The following is a 26,613-nucleotide window of genomic DNA, read 5'->3' as shown; positions in this document are numbered from 1 at the left end:
GGCCTGGCATGATCTTTTGAAACCTCAAAGCCCACCCCTAGTGACACACCTCCTCCAACAAGGCCACACCTCCTAATCCTTCCCGAACATTCTGCCCACTGAGAGGTATATATGAGCCAATGGAGGCCATTCTCATTCAGTCCACTATACCAGCTGTGAAGGACAGTGAGTGGCCAGGAGTCTGTCCCAGGAGCAGCACCAAGGTGTGGTTTTACCTGTGAAGAGCCATTGTTATGCCTCAGCAGAGGTAATGTGGTCTCTAGCCCCTGGCTAGTGGGGTCCAGGGGAACTTGTGCTAGTTTTGTGTCTGTGGCTGTTCTACACTGTGACAAAAAGCAAGTGAGGGGAAGAAGGGCTTCCTTAGCTCACAGTTACCAGTTACAGCTCATTGTTGGGCAGAATGCAAGGCAGGAGCTTCAAACAGCTAGTCACATCCCACCCACCGTCAAGAGCAGAGAGAAACGAACCCACAGGTACTGTCTTGTTTGCTTGTGCTCAGCCAGATTCCTCCTCTCTTACACAGTCTACAACACCAAGCCTAGAGAATGGTGCCGCCCACGGTGGGCTGGGTCTTCCCATATCAATTACCATAAAGACAGTCCCTCACACTCATGCCCAAAAGCCGACCCGACGCAGACAATTCATTTAGACTCTCTTCCCAGTTGATTCTAAGCTGTGGCAAGTTGAACAATGAAAAACTAGACATCACAAGCCTGAAGCCTGAAAAAGGGGGCAGGGAGTGAGCAACAGCCCCTCCTCCTTGGGACATGATGAGTCTAGTATAACCATAGGGAGCCCGGTTACTGGCCTCTACAGAGAAGCTGAGTGGAGCAGCTAGACCAGGTTGGGTACTTCTTTCCTGAGGGCCGGAGGGGATATCCAGGTGGGTGAACATGAAAGAGAAGTCAGACTTGAGGGTGGAGCAGACAGAACCCACTTATCAGAGAATGCTACCACACCAGGGTTTTCAGCTCCATCCTGTTAGTGATGCAGCCTCCAACAACAGGTGTTCAGAGCAGCCCCGAGGCAGCCTGGAGTGGGTGCCCAGACAGGCAGGCAGGCCAGGAGGGTATCCCAAACCACCTTCTCCCTACTTTGATGGGGGGGGGGAGGGCGTCCCACATAGGAAGTCCCTCCCTGAAGTTACTACCCACTAGCCACTGGAATGCATTGTCTTTGTTCAAAACAACTCAGGAAAATATTCCACAAATCCCTGGTGAGAGTAAATTAAATCAACACTAGTTCTGAAGCATGCTAAAAATATTCAAATACAGATGGGGTGTAGAAACCAGGCCTCTTAGACTAGGCAGCTGGGAAATACAAAAGCAGCCACATGAACGAGCCCCAGATTCACTTTATGTAAGGAAAACCTCATTTTCCTCCTTTTCACACTTTTTTTTGTCTTTTTAGGAAATAGAAAGCCTGTTATGATTGGATTATTCTTGTCCTATTTATCTAAGTACCAGGTGGAAAATACCCTGATAATAATCTTTTTCGATCTCTGAACCTATGTTTGTAAGAGAGATTTAATTTCATTTGCTGAATGAACCAACTGGAAGTTTCAGTATTCTATTCAATTAAAGAAGTATTTAGCACAGGCTGGAGAGATGGCTCAGCAGTTAAGAGCACTTGCTGTTCTTGCGGAATACTGGAGTTCGGTTCCCAGCACCCACACCAGGCAGCTCACAGCCACGTGCATCTAATCCCAGTTCCAAGGGCTCTGATGTCCTCTTCTGACTTCTGTAGGTACTGCATACATATATTCCCATGACACACAGACACATAAAAAAAAGATACAAGTAAATCTTTACAAAAGAAAATGGGGCTGGAGAGATTGCTCAGTGGTTAAGAACGTGTATTGTTCCTGCAGTGGACCCGAGTTCAATTCCCAGCACCCACATCAGGCAGCTTACAACTGCTTGTAACTCCAGATTCGGAGGATGGCCCTAATCTTAGATACATGCACATATATGGACAAACACACATGTACACATAAATTAATAATAACAAAATAAACAAAAGAAAATAGAAGTGTTTACCAGCCATCCTGGTGACCCTGAGGCAGGATGAAAGTTCAAGGCTGGCCTGGACAATATAGTGAGACCATGTCTCAAGAAGTAAAATGAAGGCTGGGAATAACTGACTATGTCTACAAAGGTCCTATGTCTAAATTATGACTCATTTGTGGGATTAGGAGTAAGGACCCACCATACCATTTGGGGGCACACTGTTCGACCACAGCAGGGTGCCATGTAGATGGTGCTTCTTGAGGACACCTCTTGAAGGAAGCAACAATTTTAAATGTAAAGGCAATGTCCAGTGAGTCCTGTTCATTTCTATAAATCTTAACCTGGAAGATGACTTGTGAATGCAAACACTAGGACTCTCATAAGATCCAGAACCTTCTCAGGCCCACTGGGAGAGCAACAGACAAGTATTGGTGGCCAGCATCTATCGGGTGCCTATCATGTGTGGGACACCAGGCTGGGGAGGGGGCTGCATTGCTGAGCTGCAAAGACTCCACATTCTGAGCTGGGGTGGATATGATCTCAGCTGAACAATTTGGTGTGACTTGGGGCAAGAAACCTGGCTCCTCCCATTGGTTTCCTCAAGCATCACCTGAGAATCACAGCAGAACTCACCTCCGATCACTGGCTATGAGTTTAAGTCAGTGCTGCTAGGGAACTCACAGGGGGGCCTGCAATGTGTGGGAAACAGAGTGGAATCTGCCAGAAAAGCCAGCTGGGACCCCTACTCAACTAACACTTACCAAGCCTGCCACACGTCACAGAACATCAGGTGCTTGTGACCATGTCTGTATATTGGGAAACAAGGTATGACCTTGACCACATCTCTCTAGCACCTGCAGGAATTGTACTGCCTTGCCCTGGGCCTTCCTGGCATGTGAGAGCAATCCTTGGCACTCTCTGGCTTGTAGCCACAGCACAGCTGTCTAATTCTGTGGTCGTGTGGCCTTCTCTGGTGTCTCTCTTCCTGAGGTCCTCAGTCCTGGCTCACTCTCATGACCTCATCTTTACTAATCAAACCTTCAGTGACTTACTTCAAAACTGGTTCAAAACTCTGAGGTCTGGGGATCAAGGACTGTGACAGCATACCTTTGGAGGACACAATCCATGCTATATCAGTGCTGGGGACCTTTTTCTAGCAGGTAATCTTAGGACTACCTAGTGTGTTCCCAGTTGCCTCATGGTCCCAACACCTCCCACAGAATCCCACCCCAAGGGACCCAAGACCCTGGGAGTACCTCTTGATCCTGTGGTCTGTGAGGAGGATAATTACAAGGCCATCTTGTCAGAAAGCTGAGCACACCACAAATCCCTACTGTGCCTCTTCCATCCGTCAGCACCCCTGCCGGGTGGAGATGGCTACCTTACTTGTAGATGAGCTGGCTGCATCTCAAAGTCGGGCCTTTATGCCTGCCATGCATGGGACCCAGCCCAGGCCGGCTCCCAGCCCCACCTACCACCATCTCTCTGTCACTCCAGGTGTGGGTAGCACCCCAGACTTCAGCGTTAGGAAATTACTGCCAGGCACATGCTGCCTGTCCTCGTTCACTTTCTGTTGCTATGATAAAACACTGGGGCGGGGGCACAGCTTGGATAGGAAAGGGCTTATTTGGCTGACAGGTCATAGTTCACCATCAAGGGAAACAAAGGCAGAGATTCATGGCAGGAGTTTGAAGCAATAACTGTGGAGGAATGCTGCTCACTTGGTTGCCACCTTGGGCTCACTCAGATGCTCCCCCTGGCCCAGTACCATCTGCCTAGAGATGGGACCCCTGACTTGGGCTAAACACTCACCTCCTTTTGCAAAGTGCTTTAAAGATGTGTGCAGACAGGCAAGCCCTCCAGATGCTCAGCCCAGGAGAGGCCAGACAACTGTCCAACTGTCCAATTTCTTCTTTTCCCCATCAAGTCCAGTTTGTGTTGTCCAACTTTGCTTGGGAGCAGAGCCTGCCCTGGGCACTTGCTCAACCTACTTGGAGTCATGTCATTAAAGAAAACTGACTCTCCTTCTCCCAGCAACTGTCAAATGCCAGTAACTCCTCAGCTAGTGATGGGATTTCATGCCCATCTTCCTACCCACTCTCCATGCGGGGATTTTTGACTGACTTGAGCTTGTTCAATGTTGGATGGGTAGGGAAGTGAGGGTTGAAAGAACGTCCTGGGAGGAATTGGGGGAGGTAAATATGATCAAAATTCATGATATGAAATTCTCAAAGAACTAATAAGAATATTTTTTAAATTACTGTCCAGAGCTAGTAAAATGGCTCAGTGGGTAAAGGTGTTTGCTACTAAGCCTGATGGCCTGGATTTAGTTCCTGGAACTTGCATGGTACAAGAGGACAGACTGCTGATGTGCACATGCACGCTGTGGTGTGTACACAGGCACACACAGACAATACACGACTATGTAAATGCAATTAAGGAAAATCACTGTACAGGGGCAGAAGAGATGGCTCAACAGTTAAGAGCACTGACTGCTCTTCCAGAGGCCCCAGGTTCAATTTCCAGCATCCACATGGCAGCTCACAACTATCTGCAACTTCAGTTCCAGGGGATCCAACACCCTCACATGGACGGACATACATGCAGGCAAAACACGAATGCACACAACACAAAAATAAATGCATTTTTTAAAAAGAAAGAAAAAGAAAAATCACTGTGCCAAACCTTAATAAAGCCAGGAAGGATTCTTTGACATTGTCCCATCTTTTTATGATAGCATGAGGCTCAAGCAGAGAGCAGGGGTCCATAGAAGAGGCTGTGGGTGGAGAGCAGGGTGTGGGTGGGGCGGGGAACCTGGATCTCACCCCCCCATGAATGCTCACGCATTGATTCCAGCCCTGGCTCTGCACCTCATGCTCCTGGCTTTGCATGTGTAGACTGAGCTTTCAGTTGGTTACCAGCTGAGTCCACTGTGACAGTTGGCTCATTCCTTAGAGCCTCAGTTCCTTCCACTGGAAACTGAACACAATGAGCCCAGATGTGCTTCCATCTGGAAATCACCATATGGATTCCAACAAGGTATAGTAATAAAATCAAAATGACTGGCCATACATCCACCACTGACTGATGTAGAACCCCATAGTAGGACTTTTCTGAGGAGACCGAAGAGGTGCAGAGAGGCATGAGCCTCCCCAGGCAGCACAGACTCAATTGGTAGCTAAACAGTAAGGGCCCTGGGGAAGATAACAGCAGCTGTTGCTGACTTAGCATCAAATAAGTACATGGCCACGGAACTCAGAAGTGTGCAGCCCCACGCATGCAAACCCTGCAAGGTCCATCCATGCAGAAGCAGGGAACACGGGTCAAGAGAATGGTCCCACTTCACTCACAGTCAATGGACGGTCACAGATGAGGTTGGGTTGGCAGGCATCACCTCTCCTGACTTCACACATGGCAGGCTATCCCTGGAAGACTCTTGATATAAAGGACATGCTCAGAAAGCACCAGGTATGGTCACAGAGGCATGAATGACTGCACTGGGAGATTACCCCACCCCACACGACCTCAATGAGGTTCATAAGAATTACTTTAAAGTGGTTATCCTAGGAGCTGGAGAAATGGCTCAGAGACTAAGAGCACAAACTGATCTTCCAGAAGATCAGAGTTCACTTCTGCAGCACCCAGTCATCTTGCAACCACCTGGAACTCCATCTCCAGGGAGATCCAACTCCTATGGTCTCCAAGGGCACGGCACTCAGATGCACATACCTGCACACAGACACACACACATGCATGTAACTAAAATAATAAAATTAAAACATAAGGCAGTCAACTCCACCTTGCAAGTTATAAGATCAAGGATCGGAGTGGTACTGTAACTAGTCTAGAGCCACCCAGCTGGTGAGGGCCAGTTCCAGTCAAGATCCCAAGGTGTGCACCTGTCACAAAACATTTCACTGCCCCTCTAACCTCAGTAGTGCGAAAGTCAGGGGCCACAGATACTTGATAATCTACGATGATGTGTTTTCAAAGGGTGGGGAAAAAATAAGAATGAAGGCCTCAAGATGCTCATGGACCTGTAAGGCTTTCCATGCCTGATCAGGATTTCAGCACCAAGAACAGCGGCCGTCTAAGTCACAGCGCCCTCTGGTGACAGACATAGGGAAGAACAGGACGTAACATGAGGCTGTTAAAAAACTGAGAACAGGCTAAAGGTAGGAAGGAGAGAGGGAAAGAGAACTGAGGTGGGGAAAGAGGAACAGGAAATGGTGCTAGGCACGAGCACAGAGGCAAAGCACCCAAAGGCTCACATTTATCAGAGATGCTGGTGGTGAGGGGCTTGTACAAACCAGACTTGGCTTTACACCATTGGTCCTTTATGATGGTCAGCTTTTAATTGTTGGCTCCACGCAACCTAGAATCACCTGGAAAGAGTCCCAGTGAGGGACTGTCTTCCTTGAGTTGCTCTGCAGAGATTGTCTTAGTTAAATTAATTGAGATGGAAGATCCACTATGGATGGCACTATTCCCTAGTCAGGGGACCCTGAAATGTGTAAGAGTTAAAAAATAAGGAGTTGGGGATTTAGCTCAGTGGTAGAGTTGGGTTCGGTCCTCAGCTCTGGAAAAAAAAAAAGAGTAGAAAAATGCAACAGAGCACAAGCAAGCAAGCATGCATGCATGCATGCATGCATCCTCTCTCTGCCCTTGACTGTGGGTGTCAGGTAACCAGCTGTCTCAAGCTCCTGTTGCAGTGATTGACAAAACCCACTTTCCCTAAGTGACTTTGTGTTGGGTATTATTTATTTTTATTTTATGAGCATTGGTGTTTTATCTGTGTGTATGTTTGTGTGAGGGTGTTGGATCCTCTAGAACTGGAGTTACAGACAGGTGTGAGCTGCCATGTGGGTGCTGGGAATTGAACTCAGGTCCTCTGGAAGAGCAGCCAAGTGCTTTTAACTGCTGAGCCATCTCTCCAGTCCCTGTGTCTGGTATTTTTTACCACAGCAACAGAAGCACAACTATGACATTCTTCAAGCACACCGCCACTCCGACCACTAAGGTGACCCTGCCACATTTGCTTCACCTGTCCCATCCCCCTCCTGCTCATGTCAAGTCCCCACACACACACTTCAGCAAGCATCTCTACACACATGGCTCTTTGTACATAACTACAGCACTGTTGACACTCTAATAAGCAACAATAGCTCGTGGTTCTCATCCACCAGAGGCACTGGCTGCTAGTGGATGGGCCATCAGACACTGAGTGTTCACAGGGAACAGTTTGGGACACTCACCTCATCTATACAAGGTATTCGTGCCAGGAGAACAGGATGAGCCTCCATGTAATAAAACCCCTTCAGACTGCACATTACAGAAGGTGGAGAAGACTGGGGGACACGCCCACAACACTGAAAGGAAGCTCTCTCCAACAGGCAGGGTGCCCCCTGGGGCAGAGGACTTAGTGTCTGCTGTGGGTTCACTCCATATGTAGAAGGTTGATCTTTCCAACCAGTGGTGCAGAAACCCTCACACACCCACGCAGAGAAACACAAAGCCACTTGCACCTCTCACATCCCACAGAGGAAGTTGTACAAAAGGGATCATAGGCCTAAATGTAAACCAATAACTAAGATTCAACATTTCGAATCTTGGGGAGAGTACAAATTAGAATCATAACAGAAACTAGTGGGTTGGTGGATGTGGTCACACGACATCTAAGGGGACAACAGGAGGCCCCTGTGTGCCCTCCAGCTAACTGGAACGAGGCTATGTGGCCTCCAGCTTTGAGGCTGATGTGTTTCCCTACCTGGGATGTGCATGCAGCAGACACTGCCTTGGAAGGTTTGTTGCTGGCCTGGCCTGGCAGCTGTAACTTGAACGTCTCCCAAGACAAGATCCCAGGCAGATGTTGGGAGACATGCACTCAGGTGACATTGCAAAGCTGGGTATTTTTAAAAAGTGACAAAGCAAACCCTCATCATGTGCCAATAAAAGATGGGCACCACTAACTACCCGGCACTTCATTTTCAACTTATCACTTTGCTGCTGCAGCACAGGGCACAGCTGAGATCTTGGGGGTAGAGGCCAGGTCTCCAGTGTCTTTTCACACTTTGCCTGTGTAAGCTTGGACAAGACATTCTACCTCTATAAGCCTTGTCCCCGCTGGCAAAGGAAGACCGAGTACCTGCCTTTGTCCTCTCTGGCCCCCGTGGCCCCCAGCTGGCATGTAGGATCACAGCTATGATCAGCTCTCTTTCCCATTTGCCATTCCACACGTCCAGTCAGCACCCTCAGGTACCGCCATCCTCTCAGGGGCACATGCGGCCCTCCTCAGATGTCCCGTTGACCTCTCCACCCACACCTCCCACTGTCTCCTCCACTAACTTTACCCTGGCTACCCCCAACCCATTCCCTTCAGCAAATACCATCACTCCCAGGTCTTGAGCCTAAACTGCTACTGACCCCTCTGCCAGGAATCTCCTCGGCCAGGATCCCCTTCTCCATCCCCACTGCCCAGCTCCACAGTTCTCCTCTGGATGGGCTCCCTGCCCAGGGTAGACATGGCAATCCTCACTCCCTGCAACAGGCTGCAGGGACCAGGATTTCTCCAGGCCCTCCCTCCACCAGATACATCTTCTTCCATTTTTCCAACTCTCCTCATCTCTAAGCTGTACAGCCTGGTGGTTAGGCCGTAAACTCTATAATTCCAATCCCAGCCATCCCACACATGAGCACCTAAAGTAAGCTTTGTCCCTCTTTACCTGTTTACCCCTGACCCAGGCAGGGTCAAGAAACATGGAGGGCCAAGTGGTGGTGGCACGTGCCATTAATCCCAGCACCTGAGAGGCAGAGGCAAGTGGATCTCTGTGAGTTCGAGGTCAGCCTGGTCCACAGAGTTCATTCCAGGACAGCCAGGGCTACACAGAGAAACCCTGTTTTGAAAAACAAAAACAGCAAAAGCAAAGAAAGAAAAAAGAAAGAAGAAACACAGAAGGTTCCCAGGGAAGTGGGTACTTGGTTGATGCCTGGAAGCATTTTGGGGAGCCCGGAGTGCATGAGCGTTTGTGCAGGGTCCTGCTTGAGTTTCTTGCCCTGTTACTGTGGTAAGATAGATACTCTGACAGAAGCAGCACAGCTGAAGGGAGAGAGAGGGAGCAAATGACACAGGCTCACTGTGCAAGGCACAGGGGCTCGGCTGCTTGCGTTTTCCTCTAATTCTCACTGTGTGTGTTTCCGGTAGCCACTGTAACAAATCTGCACACATTCAGTGGCTCTGTACAGCAGAAACACCTTACCTGAGGGTTCTAGGGGTCAGAAATCCAAAATCAGTGGACTAGTCCCAGGTGATGGTGTGGTACATGCAGGCCATCCCCATGGGGTCTTCTGGGGCTGGTTCTCCTCATCTTCCAGCTCCTCGAGGCTGCCCATCCATCACAGCCTTGGCTCCTCCTCCTCCTCACCACCACCGCCGCCCACCCTGAAGCCAGCAATGGCCTGTTGAGACTTTTGGACACTCTTCCTTCCTCTTTCTTATATCGGTTACTTCACTGTCCCTGCAATAAAATTCCCTGACGAAAGCAACTTAAGGAAGGAAGGGTTTGCCTTGGTTGACAGTTCCATCAGGAGAGACTTCATCACAGCTGAGAAGGCAGCAGAGGCATGAGGCTGGCCCAGCGGGTCACATGTCATCCACAGGAAGGAGAGAGAGAGAGAGAGAGAGAGAGAGAGAGAGAGAGAGAGAGAGAGAGAGAGAAGTGGGGTCAGGCTATAAGCCTCAAAGTCCTCCCCCAATAATACACTCCCTCCAGCAGGCTCCCCCATCCTAAAGGTTCCACAATGACCCCAAACAGCGCCACTGATAGGACCAAGAGTTCAAAGGCAGGAGTCTTGGGGGACATTTCTCTTTCAGACTACAGCAGACACTCATCAGCAACCTGTGAGACTGCACTTTATTGTCCTTACTCCACTCCGGGGCCCTTGGAAGTGAGAACTACTCCCTGATGTCATACAAGCAGCAGAGAAAAGAGCCAGCCTCAGCTCAGGCATACTCATTCCTCAGGTGCATTTACCTCCGTACTTGTTGAGCTAATCCTGAAAGTAGAATCCACCCCACGCTTCGGCTCATGGATGCTTTCACCCACAGAAAAGACAGTGGTTTAGGGGACCAGTGAGTCTGTTGGGACTCCCAGAGATGAGTAATGAGGACCTGAGTTCAGATCCCCAGCATCCATGTAAACGCTAGGTACCGTGGTGAGAATCTGCAACCCCAACACTGGGAGGCAGAGACAGGAGGCTCCCTGGAGCTACCGGCCAGCCATCTTGGCCAATTAGTGAGCTCCAGGTTCAGTGAGAGATGCTATCTCAAAACACAAGATGGAGAGTGGTACAGGAAGATACTCAGCATCATCCTCTGGCCTCCACGTGGCTGTATACACACATGCACACACAGACACGCACACACACCATACACACAAACAAGATACAGTACAATATTCTACCTTACTACGATTCAAACATATGCTAATTTGATACTTATATGCTGAGAAATGATAAAAGGGAAATATTAAATAATTGTTTTTTGAGATGAAACCATTATGTTTCTGTGAGAGCAGAAATGTCTGTTTAGTGAAAGCAATGCAATTCATAGCATATCTGAACTGAGATGTTCCAGGCGGTGTTTGCTGCATGGCCTATCAGCCTGCACAGTGCAAAGTGCGTGTTAAGATCCAAGGCTGAGCCAGGCAGTGGTGGCGCACACCTGTAATCCCAGCACTCGGGAGGCAGAGGCAGGTGGATCTCTGTGAGTTCAAGGCCAGCCTGGGCTACAGAGCTAGTCCAGGACAGGCTCCAAAAGCTACAAAGAAACCCTCTCTCAGAAAACAAAAACAAAAACAAAACAAACAAACAGATCCAAGGCTGTGGCAACATCACCTGAAGCAGACACCATAACGGGCTGCTCAGTCTTCTCTCAGGACCAGGCCTCAATTTCAGTTTCCTGAGACTTGAGCAGGCAGTTTCCGGGAGGGCCGTGAGCAAAAGACATAGTCCTTGCAGTGGCTCCCTTTCTGCATGTACTCTGACTGCTCAAGGTTCAGCTAGTTGTTTACTGTCTGGGACCCCTCACCAGCTTAGAGCTACGTGCATGGGTCAATGTGAACGTGCAAGGCCAGCCAGCCTCCAAGGCAGCTCAAGGACAAAGCCTGGGACTTGTCCAGGCCTGCCTAAAAATGATTACTGTACCCGCAACCAGTAAATTCAAAGGTTACATCCCCTCATCCAGTCATATGACACCAAGGCTTGTAGCACCCTGCTTGCGGTTTTTCCCTTTAAGAACCCCTCATTCTGGGAGCTCAAGGCTGTCCTCCTCCAACCACTGTGTCGAGTCTCTTGCTTGTTATCAATAAGCCCCTGTGTGTTTTGCATCATATATCGGCTCTGTGATGGTCTTGCTCAGGGGGGTCTTGCGATGTGGGCGCAACATGAGCGATCACTGCCAGAAATACCTCAAATTCTTCACAGGTTTGAGTCTGGTATTACACATGCAGAAACTTTTTTACTGTAGCCAAAGTTTTGCAGCCCCACGTGTGTGGTCATGACACACAATTTAAGAAGCTATGGTTGGGCTGAAGAGATGTCACAGCAGTTGACAGCACTGGCTGCTCTTCCTGAGGACCCAGGTTTCATTCCTAGAGCCCATATGGTGGCCCACATCCCATTGGCCAACACTTGTCATGCAAAGGAGGCTGGGAAATATAGTCCAGCTGTGAGTCCTGAAGGGGCAGTGGCCACACAAGTTGGTAAATGGTTACCCACATCTGCCGGAGAGAGTCTGACCTATTGTGGGATCTAGAGGACTCCGGCCTTTGGACAGGATGGAAAGGGATCAGTTCTTGCTCAGAGAACAACCTGTTTTCAGGTTGCATTTGCTGAAGGGCAAGAGACAGAGCAGGCCAGCGTCACAGGTCTGGCCTCACGCTGCCCAGGAAACCCCAAACTATGGGCCTCCTGCTCACCAGAGAGGGACCACAGCGGTGGCTCAGAGAACTGCTTTCCTACTAGCTGTGAAGCCACCAGTCCTAATGGCCTGGGAGACAGGGACTTCATTCATTTAGATCTCATTTCCCTCGCAACTCATGCCTCCCCGATCACCACATTCTATTTTATGATGAGCAAAGCCAGCTCACCACCCAGGACCCCAGATTTGATTCTCAGTCTATCAACCTTGACCCCTCTATATCTATAGCTGTAAAAAAAAAACAAACAAACAAACAAAAAAAAAAAAAAACAAAAAACAACAAAAAAAAGGCTTTACTCCCTTAGAATGGACTCAGGAGTTCCAAATCAAGCCACCCTGAGGCTAGAGGTCTGCAAGCAGGCGATTGTTGTCCTGGAAGGCTTCCTGGAGACAAAAGCAGTCTCCAAGGCTTGGGGCACCAGCCTTGGGCTGTAAGGCCACCAGCTGGAGACGAGAGGTGCATCGTGCACTCCAGCCGACAGGGGGCGCCGCACCGGGACAAGCTCGGGCTCCACCCGTCGGCTCGCTGCGCTCGCGCGCTCCCGCCGACAGGGGGCGCCGCGGTCCACGGACCCGGAAGTGGGCCGCTCCGCCCGGGACCCGCCGCCGGGGCAGCGTCCAGCCCGCCAAGCCATGGGGCCGCTGCGCTGGCTGCCGCTGCTCGGCCAGCTGCTGCTGCTGCTGCGGCCGCCGGCGGCCCGGTCGGCCGGCCCCATCCAGGCCTTCGTGGTGCCCCACAGCCATATGGACGTGGGCTGGGTCTACACTGTCCAGGTAAGTGGCGGGCGTTCCTGAGACCCTTGCACACTAGCTGCCTTCTGCGGGGTGCGCCCGGCCCAGCCGGGAAGCGGGAGGTGGCCTGGGCTCCAGCCTCCACCCTGGGACCCTGCTGTCTGAGCCGCAGCCCTGGGCTGGTCACTTCCTGCCTCGGAGTCACATCTTACTGGATGGCCCCTACAAAAGTCAGGGCAGGAGAGTGTGTCCCCAAAGTGTGGGTTGACAGGTGACCAGTCTTCGGGAGTAAGCCTGGAGTAGTAGCATAAGGTGCGGCTGGCTTCCAAGCAGGTGAATGTCAGCTGACTCCTGGGAAGTGGGCTGGCCCTCTGTGGTGCTGACACAGGGGCTAGCCAGTTCAGCTTCCTCTGCACACCACCACCCAGCCCTGAGAAGCTTGGGGTTGGGCTTGCAACCTCGTGGGTCTTTCTGTTCAGAACCTTGGACAGGACGGCTTTTCCCCAATCCATTGCCTCAGTTTCCCCAGCTGTAAAGAGAAAGTGGTGATCCCTACCCATACCCCTTAGGCCTGGGTGCACTGGGGGTATTATAAATCGGGACACTTGGTCTCTGGATCTTCTCTTTGGTCCTTTGGGCTTACCACAGCCCTCAGCCTCTCTGGAGTTTCTGTGATGGCGTTTGCCTCCTCAGGAAAGCATGCGGTCCTATGCAGCCAATGTTTACACCACTGTGGTGGCCGAACTGACCCGTGGGCGGCAACGCCGCTTCATCGCTGTGGAGCAAGAATTCTTCCGGCTGTGGTGGGATGGTGTGGCCTCTGAGCAGCAGAAACACCAGGTAAGGCAGGGACAGGGGTGGATAGCAGGATATATCTGGGTCCCCAGGTACCCCAAGTGTCTGTGAAAGTCCCAGCAGGAGACTAGATAGCGAGTTCCAGATGTGCTCAGGGACATGCCAGCTATTAAAAAAAAAAAAAAGAAAAAAAGTATTGTCAGGGCCTCTGCCCAGAGACAGAGTGATGTAATCTTTTCTATCTTTTTTTTTCCTGCCTGTTCTTTGGGGGTGGGGGGAGAGTCCCCCCACAAGCCAGCACTCCTTCCCAAGAGGCTTGGGGGTTAGTGCTGAATCAACACCCAGGTGGACCTTGCCCCCTCCCCTGTTTGCACACACTGACTCTCCCCTGCCCCTGCTGACTGGGTTGGGAATCCTATGGCTCAGGGGCAGTTAGTGTCACACAATACAGAGAACCTGGGCAGGTTGGTGCCTGGTCCTACCATGGCTTCCTCTGCTATAAAATGAGATAGTTGGCTCCCGGCTCGGACTGCTCAGGCCAAGAGTGAATCTGAGGAAACACCTGGAACAATACTTAGGAGCTCTTAGTTCTCTTCCCAGCGTTCACCTTTCTTTTTCTTTTCTTTCTTACTTTTTTTTTTTTTTTTTTTGAGACAGGGTTTTTCTGTGTATCCTTGAGTGCCCTAAAACTTGCTCTGTAGGGGCTGGGGATCTAGGTCAGTGGTAGAGTGCTTGCCTAGCAAGCACAAAGCCCTGGGTTCGGTCCTCAGCTCCAGAAAAAAAAAGAAAGAGAAAAAAAAAAAAAAAAAAACTCACTCTCACTCTATAGACCAGGCTGGCCTCGAACTCACAGCAATCTGCCTGCCTCTATCTCCTGAGTGCTGGGATTAAAGGCGTGCGCCACCACCGCCCGACTGCATTCACTTTCTGAGCAGCCACTGCATGTGAGCTGTGGAGAGCTTAAGTCACTTGAGGTAGTAGACCAAGCAGGCTTAGCGGGAGTCTGCTAGGTCTTACTGGAGCCAGGTTGGGGGTCTCTTCAAGCCTGTCAAGTCATGGTGCATAACCTTGTGTTTGAGGCCACTTGCATGTACCAGCTATGGGGATTGTCAAATAGACTTACAGAATGGTCTGGCCACTGTCTCAAGGGTTTACAGTTTATGAATAAACGGGTGTGGTTTTGAAACAGGGATGTCGGACTTGAGAGCCTGCTTCTTCCAGTGGTGACTGTCTCCAACCTCTGTGAAGGGTATGGCTTTGGGGTAAAGCTCTAGGTAGGAATCTACTACTGCGGTTCCCTGGAGGCCAGGATTTTGTCTGCTGTGTTCAGTGCAGAATCTCCGATAGCTGGACAGTTCCTCATATGTAGCAGGTGGTTTGGGATAAACCACCTCGGCACACAAGCCAAAAGCACCATAAGGACTGCCTGGCAGCCCACTGCCCACCCTCACACCCATCAATTTTCTCTACCTATCCCTACATTCATAATGTACATTCGCCAGCAAGACCACACTGAACCCGAGATAACAGACCTGTCTCCCTCCAAGTTGCCAGGCCTCCAAAGAAGACAGGCTGAGGCCGTTCCCTGAATTAAAGGATCTGAATGAAAGGTGACAGTTTACAGTGACGTATGGCCCCAGGTTGAATGGGTGTGCCAGGAGAGGAAACTGCTAGGGCACTCTGAGGTTCATGTGAAGCCTAATGATTGTACAGTAGAGTGTTAGCATTCTGTTTCCAGATCGGGGTGATAACACTGGGGTTAGCATCATCCTCATTCCTCAGAGGCATGCACAAAAGTGCTCAGAGTAAAGCAGGCTGCAGCTAATGCATCCTAAGTGCTTTACATGAAAGGGAATGAGGATATAGACATGGGAGTATTTAGGCAAAAGGGTCTAAAAATGTTGCCACTGAGTGGTTCTGGGGAGGAGTATGAGGAAGCACTTTGTTCTGCTCCTGCAGCTTTTTTTTTTTTTTTTTAAGTTTCAAGTTATTTGAAAATCAAAAACACATTTATGGACACAGACACGGATCTAGGTCTCAGCTGCCGTGGGCCATGTGCTTCTGAGTGTAGGGGACATGATATGCACCAGGGCAGTGTCCTGATTTTGTGGGGTGAGCAAGGATGGGAGTTTCATGAAGGCCCCTGAGCAGTGTTTGGGACCTATGACCTGGCTGTCTGCTTCTGCCTGCCTGTGCCCAGGTTCGCCAGCTCCTGGATGAAGGACGCCTGGAGTTTGTTCTCGGAGGGCAGGTCATGCATGATGAGGCTGTGACCCACCTGGATGACCAGATCCTACAGCTCACAGGTTTGGCCACTGTACTCACTTCTGTGTGTGTGTGTGTGTGTGTGTGTGTGTGTGTGTGTGTGTGTACTCACTTCATTATCATTTTTGACAACTAGCTGAAAGCCAGTTAAACTGTTTGCTTGGCCTACGGTTTCTGAGAGTTCAGCCTACAGTCCCTGACTCTGTGGACTGTGGGCCTTTGGCGAGGCAAAATGTCAGAAGGACCGTGTGGATGAGGACACTGTTGTTTTCATGGTGAACAGGAAGAAACCAGAGACAAAGTAGACCTGCCCCAGTGACCTACATCCTCCAGTCAGGCCCTACACCCTAAAATTTCCAGTACCCCCACATGAGGACCAAGCCCCGCCCCCCAGTATATGAATTTATAGGGCAGTGGTTCTCAACCTGTGAGTCTCAACCCCTTTGTGAGTCACATATTAGATATGTACATTACGATTCCTATCAGTGGCAAAATTATAGTTATGAAGTAGCAATGAAATCATTGTATGGTGGAGGTCAGCACACCATGAGGAACTGTATGAAGGGTCGCAGCATTAGGAAGGTTGAGAACCACTGCTGTAGGAGATATTTCATATTCAAGCCATAACACTCACCCTGCCTGTTACTCAGAGGCCTGGAGTAGGCAGAAGTGTATGCCTGGCCTCCATGTCCTGAGTTCTGCCTGCTCCTCTGAGCAGGGTGCTTTGGCAAAAGGAACAGTGATCTTCTAGGTCTACAGGGATTTGAGTAGAGGGCTTAAAAGTCAGGGGTCCAGAGGCCCCAGGGACCTTGGCCTCAGGAAAGGGATGTATCATCAAACTCCAATTCGTCCTTGAGAAATTAGTTTGAGCCGGGCAGCGGCGGCGGCGGCGGCGGCGGCGGCGGCGGTGGTGGTGGTGGTGGTGGTGGTGGTGGTGGTGCACACCTTTAATCCCAGCACTTGGGAGGCAGAGCCAGGCGGATCTCTGTGAGTTCAAGGCCAGCCTGGTCTACAGAGCGAGATCTAGGACAGGCACCCAAACTACACAGAGGAACTCTGTCTCAAAAAAACCAAAAAGAAAAGAAATTAGTTTGAGATGATATTAACACCTGCCTCTTGAGAGAATTAAGTTGGGATAAATACATACGAAGTACTTAAGTAGAATCTATGATTGCCTCGAATGCCCAGGGAATGTTGTCTGCTTCCACCACCACCATCATGACTGGCTCATCACTCCTGCTCTTCTTCCAGTACTCCAGCATTATCAGCAGCAGCATCACCACCACCATCATCTCCATCACTACTACCTCACTGTTATCACCAGCACCATCACCACCATCCTTATCACCACCACAGCACCATCACCCCTGTCCATCTCCACCACTATCACCATTGGCAGCCCATCACTCCCACTACAGTTAAAACTGCACACTCTGTCCCTTCTCGCTGCCATCACCTCCAGCTGCAGTGACACACTTTGTTCACACAGTCCTCATGGAGGCTGAGGATGCCCTGGGATTCTTAGTCTCCGTTTGCACATGTGAAAACTGAGACCCAGGGGACTGGAGAGAGATGCTCAGTGGTTAAGAACAGTGGCTGTTCTTGTAGAGGATCTGGGTTCAGTTGCTAGAATCCACATCAGGAAGCTCATGACTTTCTGTAACTCCAGCTCCAGAGACCCAGTGAATGAAGTGACTTGGCCAAGGGCCAATAGCCAGTACTAGACTCAGGCCCATGACTGAGCACCAAGTCCCACGATCTCGGCACTCTGGCATGGACCCAGCTTTCCTGGTAAAGCCCAGAGGGGAAACGCAACATCCTGTGAAGGGTATTAGCACCTTTCTTGACTATCTTTTGAAATAAGGGAGATCTGCACTTGAAGCCCACCAAGCTAACTAACCCACATGTGGTATCAGCTGTCTCCACAATCCATGCTGTTGAAAGATAAACTTAAGCACATTAGAACAGTGGGCCTGGTTTGGACAGGCAACCCCAGACTGCAGGCAATCCAAGGAAACACTGACGGGGTTTAAAGGCGGATGTGGAATGGACTCCTTGGTGGTTCCTGACTGAGTGAGCTTTATTCTTCTTGCTGTTTGCAATGAAGTGGGCTTTGGTTTGCACATACGTATTCCCCAGGTTGTGGAGAAGTCATGGACTCATAACTTATCCATACTGATTGAGCTCACTCTCTACTCCTGTCAACTAGAAGATCAAATGTCTATGGGAGGCAGTTAGCATGCCTTTGACTCAGACTCACTGCATTCTTCACCACAGGCTGGCACTGTGCCCTGAACAGTCAGGCCTAGGGAGTTTACCTGTCCTCAACATGCTGCTGTTGACTATGCAGCCTCCTGCTCCATCATCTCTGTTTCCTGCACATCCCAGTCTGCCCTGCTGGCAGAATGATGCTAGTCCATGTCCTCTGCCTGACCCTTACCCACTCCACACACCTGACCCACCAGACCACAAGCCTCCTCCATCCCTTTTGCCTTCCTGACCATCCTTGCTCTCTGTGCCTCAACCTTGCTTATGGCTTACTACTCCTGGGCACCCCCTGGGGCTCAGTCAGAGTCCCGGGCCTAGAGGGTCTTGCCATGCAGACTACAAACCCATTGGGTTTTAGGAAGACAGCTCTTGGGGCAAGGTTTGGGGGAGATAGTCAGTGGTTCATTCAACACACTGAGTTTCTTTCTCCCATAGCTCTGAACCCAGTGACTGTTCCATTGTGGTGGCTTCTGAATGATGTTTGAGTGGACAAGTGTCTGGATGTGTCTGACCCAGAGTGCTTTGCTCTATAACAAACTACCCCCAAACTTAGTCACATCCAACAGCAAACATTTAGTATGCCCACTTCTGGATGAGGAGCTCAAGGTCCCTTAGGGTTGCCCTCAAGGTGTGAAGCCTGGCTGCATAATCTGAGGCAGGAAGCTCATTCACCTAGTCCTGAGGGAAATGAGCCAGACACATAAGGACCAGTGCTTTGGGTTCCTCTTACAGAAGGTCCCTAATGCCACCAGATCAACAGAGACATGGAGAATGCTGTTGCTGGGGGCTGGGAAGCTATGTTTCAGTTTTACAAGACTGAAAGTTCTGGAACTGAATGGTGGTGTATATGAATGTACTTAAGCCTAGATACTGTACGTCTAGAGATTGCTGGTGAATGGAACTCAATGTGTTCAATTAAGAGTTAAGATCAAGGGCTGGAGAGATGGCTCAGAGGTTAAGAGCACTGGCTGTTCTTCTAGAGGTCCTGAGTTCAATTCCCAGCAACCACATGGTGGATCACAACCATCTGTAATGAGATCTGGTGCCCTCTTCTGGCCTGCAGGGATATGTGCTGTATACATAATAAATAGATAGATAGATAGATAGATAGATAGATAGATAGATAGATAGATAGATAGATAAACAAATAAATCTTTTTTTTAAAAAAAAGAGTTAAGATCAAAACCCTGCTCTGCCATCTTCATGACCTGCTCAGCCTAGGATCTAACACTGACACAGGATACCCAGAGAGCCAGGGTGAGAGGCCACCCTGGCCAACCCAGCTAGGTGACCATTGTCTTTGCAGAAGGACACGGCTTTCTCTATGAAACATTTGGGATCCGGCCACAGTTCTCCTGGCACGTGGACCCCTTTGGTGCCTCGGCGACAACCCCGACCCTGTTTGCCCTGGCAGGCTTCAATGCCCATCTCATCTCCCGGATTGACTACGACCTCAAGGATGCCATGCAGGAAGCCCAGGTGCGTCCCACTCCATACCCAATGTCACCTCCTCCTGCCTTCCTGCCCTTCACCAGGCTTTGTGGTAAATGCCTGACCCGAGCCTGACTCCTGTAGCTGCCTCCAAGAATGGCCTCCTGCCTCCAGGCCTTTCTACCCTTTAGCTGGGCCTGGGCCTGGGCTGGCTCCTTCCCAGGGCTGTCCATGAGGACTTCAGCTAAGCTGTACTCTAGAAATGTGGATGAAGGACTAGAGGATCAGGCAGAGTGTTCAGCTGGGGACATCGCACACACACAGCCACAGGGCTGACCATGTGCTAGGAAGGACCAGGCCTGGTGTTAGCTGCGCTTGGACCTTGTGCCCTCATACCTCTAGAGGCTGTAGGTGCTGGGTCAAAGTGCATGTGTAGTGATGGTGAAGGGCAGGTTGCTGTTCTTGAAGGCTGCCAATTTGGACAGCATACTGTCAGCAGTTGAGGCAAGGGCAGTTTCTTGCCCAAATGGCTAGCTTTGCCACATTGAAAGCAAACTCCATATGGAGATTCTTTGATGCCCGTCATAAATTGGTGCTGCTAGGAACATACATGTCTCACTGTCTCGAAAAGCCTTATGTTATTAAGACATTTTAAATGCCATATTCTGTAGGTCTTTGAAGTGTTTGAAGGCCATCTATCTATTTAAAATATATCTCTGTTTGACATTCAGAACATACCTAACATGACTACAAGTTTGATTGTTATAGATGACTACTATTTCTTTATTATCCTAACCTGTATTTCTTTACTATCTTAAATAGCTTTAAGGACTAGAAATTTACATTACATTTTTAAATGAGCTGCACAGGTACAATACCTTAAACAAGAGTGGGAACATATATATAGTATAACAAAAATAACCTTAAATTTGTATCAATATTCAAAAATTCATACCAATGTAAAATATTTGAGACTAGTAGTTGTTTTGTCTAAAAGTAGATTGAATAATCTACCCTTTTATCTATTCCCATATCCATCCTTTTCCTTTTCAGAAAGAGATCTTTGAGTCCAACCTTCCTTGTTTAGTTTCCTTCCTTACCATGACCAGAAACAACTCATAACCAGCCCTCCTAAACAATGGCAAACATCTGTAAACCTACTGAACAACCAAAAACCACCTACCCCACCTCTTGGGAATGTGGGCATCATATTCTTAAAATTACTTCCTGTTGTCTGGGGGTGGCAGCCTCTATAGGGGAAACTGAGATAATGGTCAAGTCCTGGGAGACCAGCTGTATCGTTTGTTGTCTCTGTGTGGTGGGAACGTGCAGGGCTTATCTGCATAGAGTCATTGGTGAGGCTAGACCTTCTTAGGGAGCAGCTTTGAGGTTGTTCTGGATGCAGAATTTTGGGGAAACTGCAACAGAGGCATTCTGAGAAGCTGGATCACCTGGGCCATCGGTCTTCATAGGTGTCTGGTTCTTTTGTTCCTTCTCCCATTCTGTGTGTCCGGCTTGTTCCGTGGCTCCGTGGTGTGTTTCGCACACCTAGATTCATCCCCAGTACTTTTCTTTGAACAACCTTTCCTCTCCCTTTACCTCCTCTCCTTCCCCTTCCTTCCCCTCTTCCTCACTGCCTCCCCCTCCTCGTCTCTCTTCCCTTCTTTCCTTTTTCCTGGTCTGGTCTGTTCTATTGATGCTGGGAGACTACAGCTGGGACCACCTTGCAATGCTCAGCAAATGCTCTGCCACTGGGCTACGCCCACCCCCTTTCCATCTGGACACCAATCCTTCTGTGTTAGGATCCTTCTTCTTTTTAAGATGTATTTTATTTTCAATTACATGTGAGTGTACCTGAATTATGTGTCAAAAGGCCAGAAGGTCAGATGCCCTGGAACTGGAGTTGTGATTGCCTGACATGGCTGCTGGGAATCAAACTCCAGTCCCCTGAAAGAGCACTATATGCTGGTAACCACAGAGCCACCTCTCCAGCCGCAGTCAGGATCCCTCTGATGATCTCATGTGGACACAGCTGCTCCACATGGAGTACCATTGTGCTAATAGAGAGCATGTCTTTATGCAGGGCATGGTTAGAGTTATCCTGCCTTGCAGATGGGGAGAACAAGGCTCCAGACGGAAAGATGTCCCATGCACGATTGTCCAGGGGGCAGTGGTAGAGCTGGTCAGCAAGAGTTACACACAGGTGGCCTTAGAATGCAGGAAAGCATGATGAGGAACATTGGGTTGTCACCTGCAAAGCACCGGTTGCTGCCCTGAGCTCATGGGCATTGCTGATTTCCCCTGTGGATGGCCCTAGAGTACTGAGTGTGGCTTCTCCCTAGTTTTCACTTAGAAACCAGGTCGTAGACGGATCTGGGAGCTTGTGCAGGGTTCCCAAGCAGTGCTGAGCAGAGCTGGCTCTGGCACCCCACGCCTATCTTACGCCACCTGAGACTAGACTGCACAGTAGTGAGTTCTCCATGGCTGTAGGTATTCAAGCAGAGCAGAATGACTCCTCTAAGGCCTGGCTGGGGGAGCTGGCACTGAGGAGTAGGTGTTGAGGGGACACATTCAGCTCCAGAAGGCTGATCTCATGGCTACAGGTGGCCATGGTAGTGCCCGGCCTGAGGGGGTCTTACAGAGGAGGTGACAGAAAGAAGCCTTGTCCCTGAGGCTGAAGGTGTGGACATGCCATGGAGGTGCAAGGGGGCTGAGGGAGAAGAACCAGGGTCCCAGCAAGCATTACCCTTGCCCCTCCCCCATTCTCCCCGGTTCACAGGGGCTGCAGTTTGTGTGGCACGGGTCCCCATCCCTGTCAGAGCAGCAGGAAATCTTCACTCACATCATGGACTTTTACAGCTACTGCTCACCCTCACACATCCCCTTCTCTAACAGGTAGGTGCCCCCGTCTGCAGCTGCCCTGTCTGTCTGTATCATTGTCTGCTCCTGAGACCATCTGTGCAGGCCCTGGACCCTGCGGTTCAGAAGCAGCTTTTTAGCAGTAGCTCTTCACGAGGTTTCCCATGTCCATGCCTCCCAAGCATGAGGGTGTGGATAGAACCTCACTTTACTATTCCAAAAGCCAGGGAGGTTGACATCTCAGAAAACAGAGATAGCTCCTGAAGTATTGTACCCAACATTGTCCTCTGGCTTCCTTATTCACACGCACGCGCACACACACACACACACACACACACACACACACACACACACACAGGTGCATGCACACATACATGCACATACACATATACACCTGGCTGGCCTGGCTTTGTGGAGTCGGCAAGAAAGTCATTCATTAGCTAAACCTGTAGCCCAAGGTCCTCGCCCCTGTCAGGGGTCACCATGTGCAGGCGTCAGGAATGGGAAGGGGCAGGGTCACTGCACAGAAGCACCACACCGTCTCATGGAATCAGCTGCCGTGTGCCCTGTGGCGAGGAGGTCCCTGACAACAGCCAGCCTGTGCTCTGAAGACTGGCAGGCTCGGGTTCCACCCTAGTTCTGTCCTGTGTGCCTGAGAGGCCACATATGAGGTGCTCACGGCCTGGGAGTGGAAAGAGAGCAGGGAGGAGGCGGGAACTTGCCATTTGCCAGGCTGCTCTGCCAGACACTGTGTCTAGCTTTCATGCCCCAAATTGTTTCTGTTACTCCTCCCATTGTCTCGTTTACCAACGAGAGACAAGGTGGCCTGGCCACGTCGGCAGGTGGCCTGGGATCTCATAACTGCCACCCAGTGCTGCATGGCATGAACAGGGTGGCACCTCCTGGGCTTCCCCAGACCCTGAGGCCAGGAAAACCTGTTAGAGACAACCCTGTTGCTTTAGGAACCTCTGATGTTTCCTCATCACAGATTTGGGGTTGGTCTTAAGAGAGGATTTTTTATTGTTTGATTGATCGGGTGGTTCTGGTTTGGTTTAGACTGTGTGTGTGTGTGTGTGTGTGTGTGTGTGTGTGTGTGTGTGTGTGTGTGTGTGTGTGTGTTTCAGATTTATTATTTTTATGTTTATGAATGTTTTCCCTGTATATATACATATATGTACGTGTGTGGGTGTGGGTGTGTGTGTGTGTGCACTAGTGCCTTCAGAGGCCAGAAGAGGACATTGGATCCCCTGGAATTGGAGTTACAGGTGTTCGTGAGTCTCCACGTAGGTGCTGGGAGCCAAACTCAGGTCCTCTGCAAGAGACGACTCAGGACTACTAAGCCTTGTCTCCAGCCCCAGGTCTTGGTTTCCTGATGCAGTTTCCCTCTGTAGCCCAGGCTGGCTTTAAACTTGTGTGGATCTTCCTGGTTTGGCCTGGTAACTGCTAAGGTCACAGATGACAACCATCACTCCCAGCTTTGATTTTTATTTAATTACAGTGGTTTGGGTTTTTTTGTTTTTTGTTTTTGTTTTTGTTTTGTTTTGTTTTTTTACCCTAACTCCTGATATTTGGGGCAGTTTTGTACCCAAGATGAATCTTCACCCTGGCTTCAGGCAAGCAAGGTGGTGGCTTACAGGAGCCAGGGCACAGGTGACCCTCATCCGATCCCCACTGGGCCATCGTGGTGGGGAAGACAAGGCAGCTGGCTCCATGTGGCCCTGAAGCGATATTCCCGTGATCCCACTGGCAAACCACACTCAGCACTAAGCCTCTGCATCAGTCTCTTCTGCTGGCCTCTGTCCTCCCTCAGGTCTGGATTTTACTGGAATGGTGTGGCCGTCTTCCCGGATCCACCCCCAGATGGCGTGTATCCCAACATGAGTGAGCCGGTCACCCCAGCCAACATCCACCTCTACGCTGAAACTCTGGTGACCAATATTAAACAGAGAGCCACGTGGTTCCGGACTCCCCATGTCCTCTGGCCCTGGGTATGCTCTACTTGGGTATCCTCAACACTGACAGGGCCCTCATTGCGGCCTGGGTGTGGCCCTATGGCAGGAGCAGCCTGTACATGAGGCAGACTCTAATCTAGCCCGTCTCTACCTGGTTCTCAATGCTCCATCCTTCTCTGCAGAGCCCTGGGCCTCACCCGCTGTTCCACTCTGCCTGCTGCCCCTCCAGGCTGATAGATAACCAGCATGCCGGCCTCCGCTCCCACCACTCACATTGTTTGGGGCCGAAAGGCAGACTGGCCTCCTCAGTTCTATATGCATCGGTTTCCTTATCTGTGCAATGGGTTTAGTGCTGCCTGCCATGAGGCTCATGAGAGGGGTATTCCTGGGGGACAGTCCCATACCCCATCATCATCACTAACCTTTATTAAGGCACCAACTACTCTGCAGTATTTGTCTCCTCCATCTAACTGGCACCGCTCGACCCAAGAGGAAGGCAGTTCTGAAATCTATTTACAGCAGGGATCTGAGGCTCAGAGAGGTTAGGGGATTGTCCTGAGGCCACACAGCTACTTAGCAGAGCAAACAGACTGTATGGACCTGGGCAGGTGACCCACAGCCTGCCTTCCTAGTCCATGGCTGCTTGTGGTCAGGATGTGTGAGTCAGGGCTATGTAATAATATCACATTATCGCAACTGGTCCTAGGGGTGGTTTCTAAGGAGAGACCTGACAGCTACAGGAGTCGTTCTGGTGTCCTTGTGGACCAACGAGGGTGGATGGGCTGCTGGGGGTGGCAGTGATAAACCTTCTTGCCTGGGCGAGGGCTCCAACGCTTCGTAGAGATTCAGGCCACCGCTCTGTGTCCTGCAGGGATGTGACAAGCAGTTTTTCAACGCCTCAGTGCAGTTTGACAACATGGACCCCCTGCTGGAGTACATCAACAACCACTCTGCCCAGTATGGCATCTCGGTGCAGTACGCCACACTGAGCGAGTACTTCCAAGCCCTGCATGCCTTCAACATGACCTGGGGCATCCGTGACCACCATGACTTCCTTCCCTACTCTTCAGGTACGAGCCTCAGGAGGCTGGGGGCAACTTAGTATCAAGGGTGCAAGACCTTCCTCCTAGCCCAGTGTGGGCTTGGGGTGGGGTGGGGTGGGGGATACAGGCTGGTTCCCTCCTGCTCTTCCCACGTAGACAAGCTGTTTCCCACCTGTGTCCTCTACCCCTGTACAATCGCCCACTCTTCCTACATGTTCCTCCCCTGGGCAGCCCCTGCTCACACTGTGGTCGGGCAATGTGCCTCCTCTGGGTCCCAGCAGCCACACTTCCTCCTTGCCCTGCTCTGTCACTGTCATTGTGAGGGACGTCATCTGTTTCCTACCTGTGTCCTCAAACCTGGACCTGAGCAGGTGAAGGCGGGCACCCATCCAGCTGCACAGTAGGGACACTGATAGTGCCATTGTGTCAGGCAGTGACCATGACCCATCCCACCCCTGCTCTCAATGCTCCACTATATAGTGACGGCACCCCCCAGCTTCAACACAACCAGGCCAGTGTGCACCTCCTGCAGGTGGCTACAGCAGGTAGACCCATCTCCTCTGCCTAGCTTCCAGCAGGGAGGCCATGTAGGAAAAAAAAAAAAAAAGCACCTTCCCCACTCCATGCCCAGGCCCTGCCTCAGAACATCACGGAGTAATGGCTTTTGTGTCTTTGTTGTGGGCTGGGGTACAGCTCAGTGGTAGTGCACTTGTCTAGCATATAGAAGGCCTGGGCTCGGTCCCTAATGCCAAAAACAAAACGCAGATCTCTTCATTGCATATGTCACAGCCTGTGAGGGGCCCTAGGGTCTGGCTATGCCTTTGCCCAGATGGAGAAGCCCTGGCAACGTGGGAAGATGCTGATTGGCACACTTGAGCAGGACAGCTCAGAGACCAGAACACAGCCGTGCCTGCCAGTGAGCTTTGCCCAGCACATACACTCAAGTACCAGCTGATCAGTCCAAGACCTGGGGAGGGAACAGGCTCAGATGACATCTGCTGGCTGACCATTTAGTACCATGTGATCAGGGTACCTGGAGCAGGGCCTGCCTGTCCCCTGCCCCTGCCTTCCCAGACGACAGTGACAACTGTGAGCCCAAACCCCACCTGGTTTCATCAGGGAGGGATTAGGAGAGGAGACCCCTGGGAAGGTTCTTTGTCTGCTCCTCATTTCTTCCCTTCCAAAGACACTGCACACATAGGCTCCAGCTGCAGGGTCCAGGGCCTGAGTTGCCCTGCCAGCCTTGACTTAGCTGCTATAATTCTCAGGTCCCTTATACCACA

General features: G+C 50.5%; 1 protein-coding gene and 1 long non-coding RNA gene across 4 annotated transcripts in view; one reads left to right on the top strand and one right to left on the bottom strand.

The window, feature by feature from the left end:
• Positions 1 to 12,287: 12,287 nt before the first annotated feature.
• Positions 12,288 to 26,613, bottom strand: part of LOC118592154 — a 35,833-nt gene continuing 21,507 nt past the window's right edge. The window contains exon 4 of the long non-coding RNA XR_004946052.1: positions 12,288 to 13,678. This is a non-coding gene — a long non-coding RNA (uncharacterized LOC118592154). The remainder of the gene's footprint in view (positions 13,679 to 26,613) is intronic.
• Man2b2 (mannosidase alpha class 2B member 2) overlaps positions 12,518 to 26,613 on the top strand; it is a 28,935-nt gene continuing 14,839 nt past the window's right edge. The window contains exons 1-7 of one of the 3 annotated variants that reach the window (XM_036200904.1): positions 12,518 to 12,759; positions 13,411 to 13,557; positions 15,713 to 15,818; positions 19,352 to 19,524; positions 22,256 to 22,371; positions 24,146 to 24,323; positions 25,159 to 25,357. In XM_036200904.1, the coding sequence (XP_036056797.1) occupies positions 12,619 to 12,759; positions 13,411 to 13,557; positions 15,713 to 15,818; positions 19,352 to 19,524; positions 22,256 to 22,371; positions 24,146 to 24,323; positions 25,159 to 25,357 (1,060 nt within the window). In that variant the 5' untranslated portion in view covers positions 12,518 to 12,618. Of the gene's footprint in view, positions 12,760 to 13,410; positions 13,558 to 15,712; positions 15,819 to 19,351; positions 19,525 to 22,255; positions 22,372 to 24,145; positions 24,324 to 25,158; positions 25,358 to 26,613 lie in introns of those variants that run through there. The other 2 variants (XM_036200903.1, XM_036200905.1) reach the window with 2 other exon arrangements.

This window comes from Onychomys torridus, chromosome 10 (assembly GCF_903995425.1).
Source record: "Onychomys torridus chromosome 10, mOncTor1.1, whole genome shotgun sequence".
Lineage (NCBI taxonomy): Eukaryota > Metazoa > Chordata > Mammalia > Rodentia > Cricetidae > Onychomys > Onychomys torridus.
Note: the sequence above shows the minus strand (reverse complement) of the source record. Positions and strands in the feature narration are given on the sequence as shown.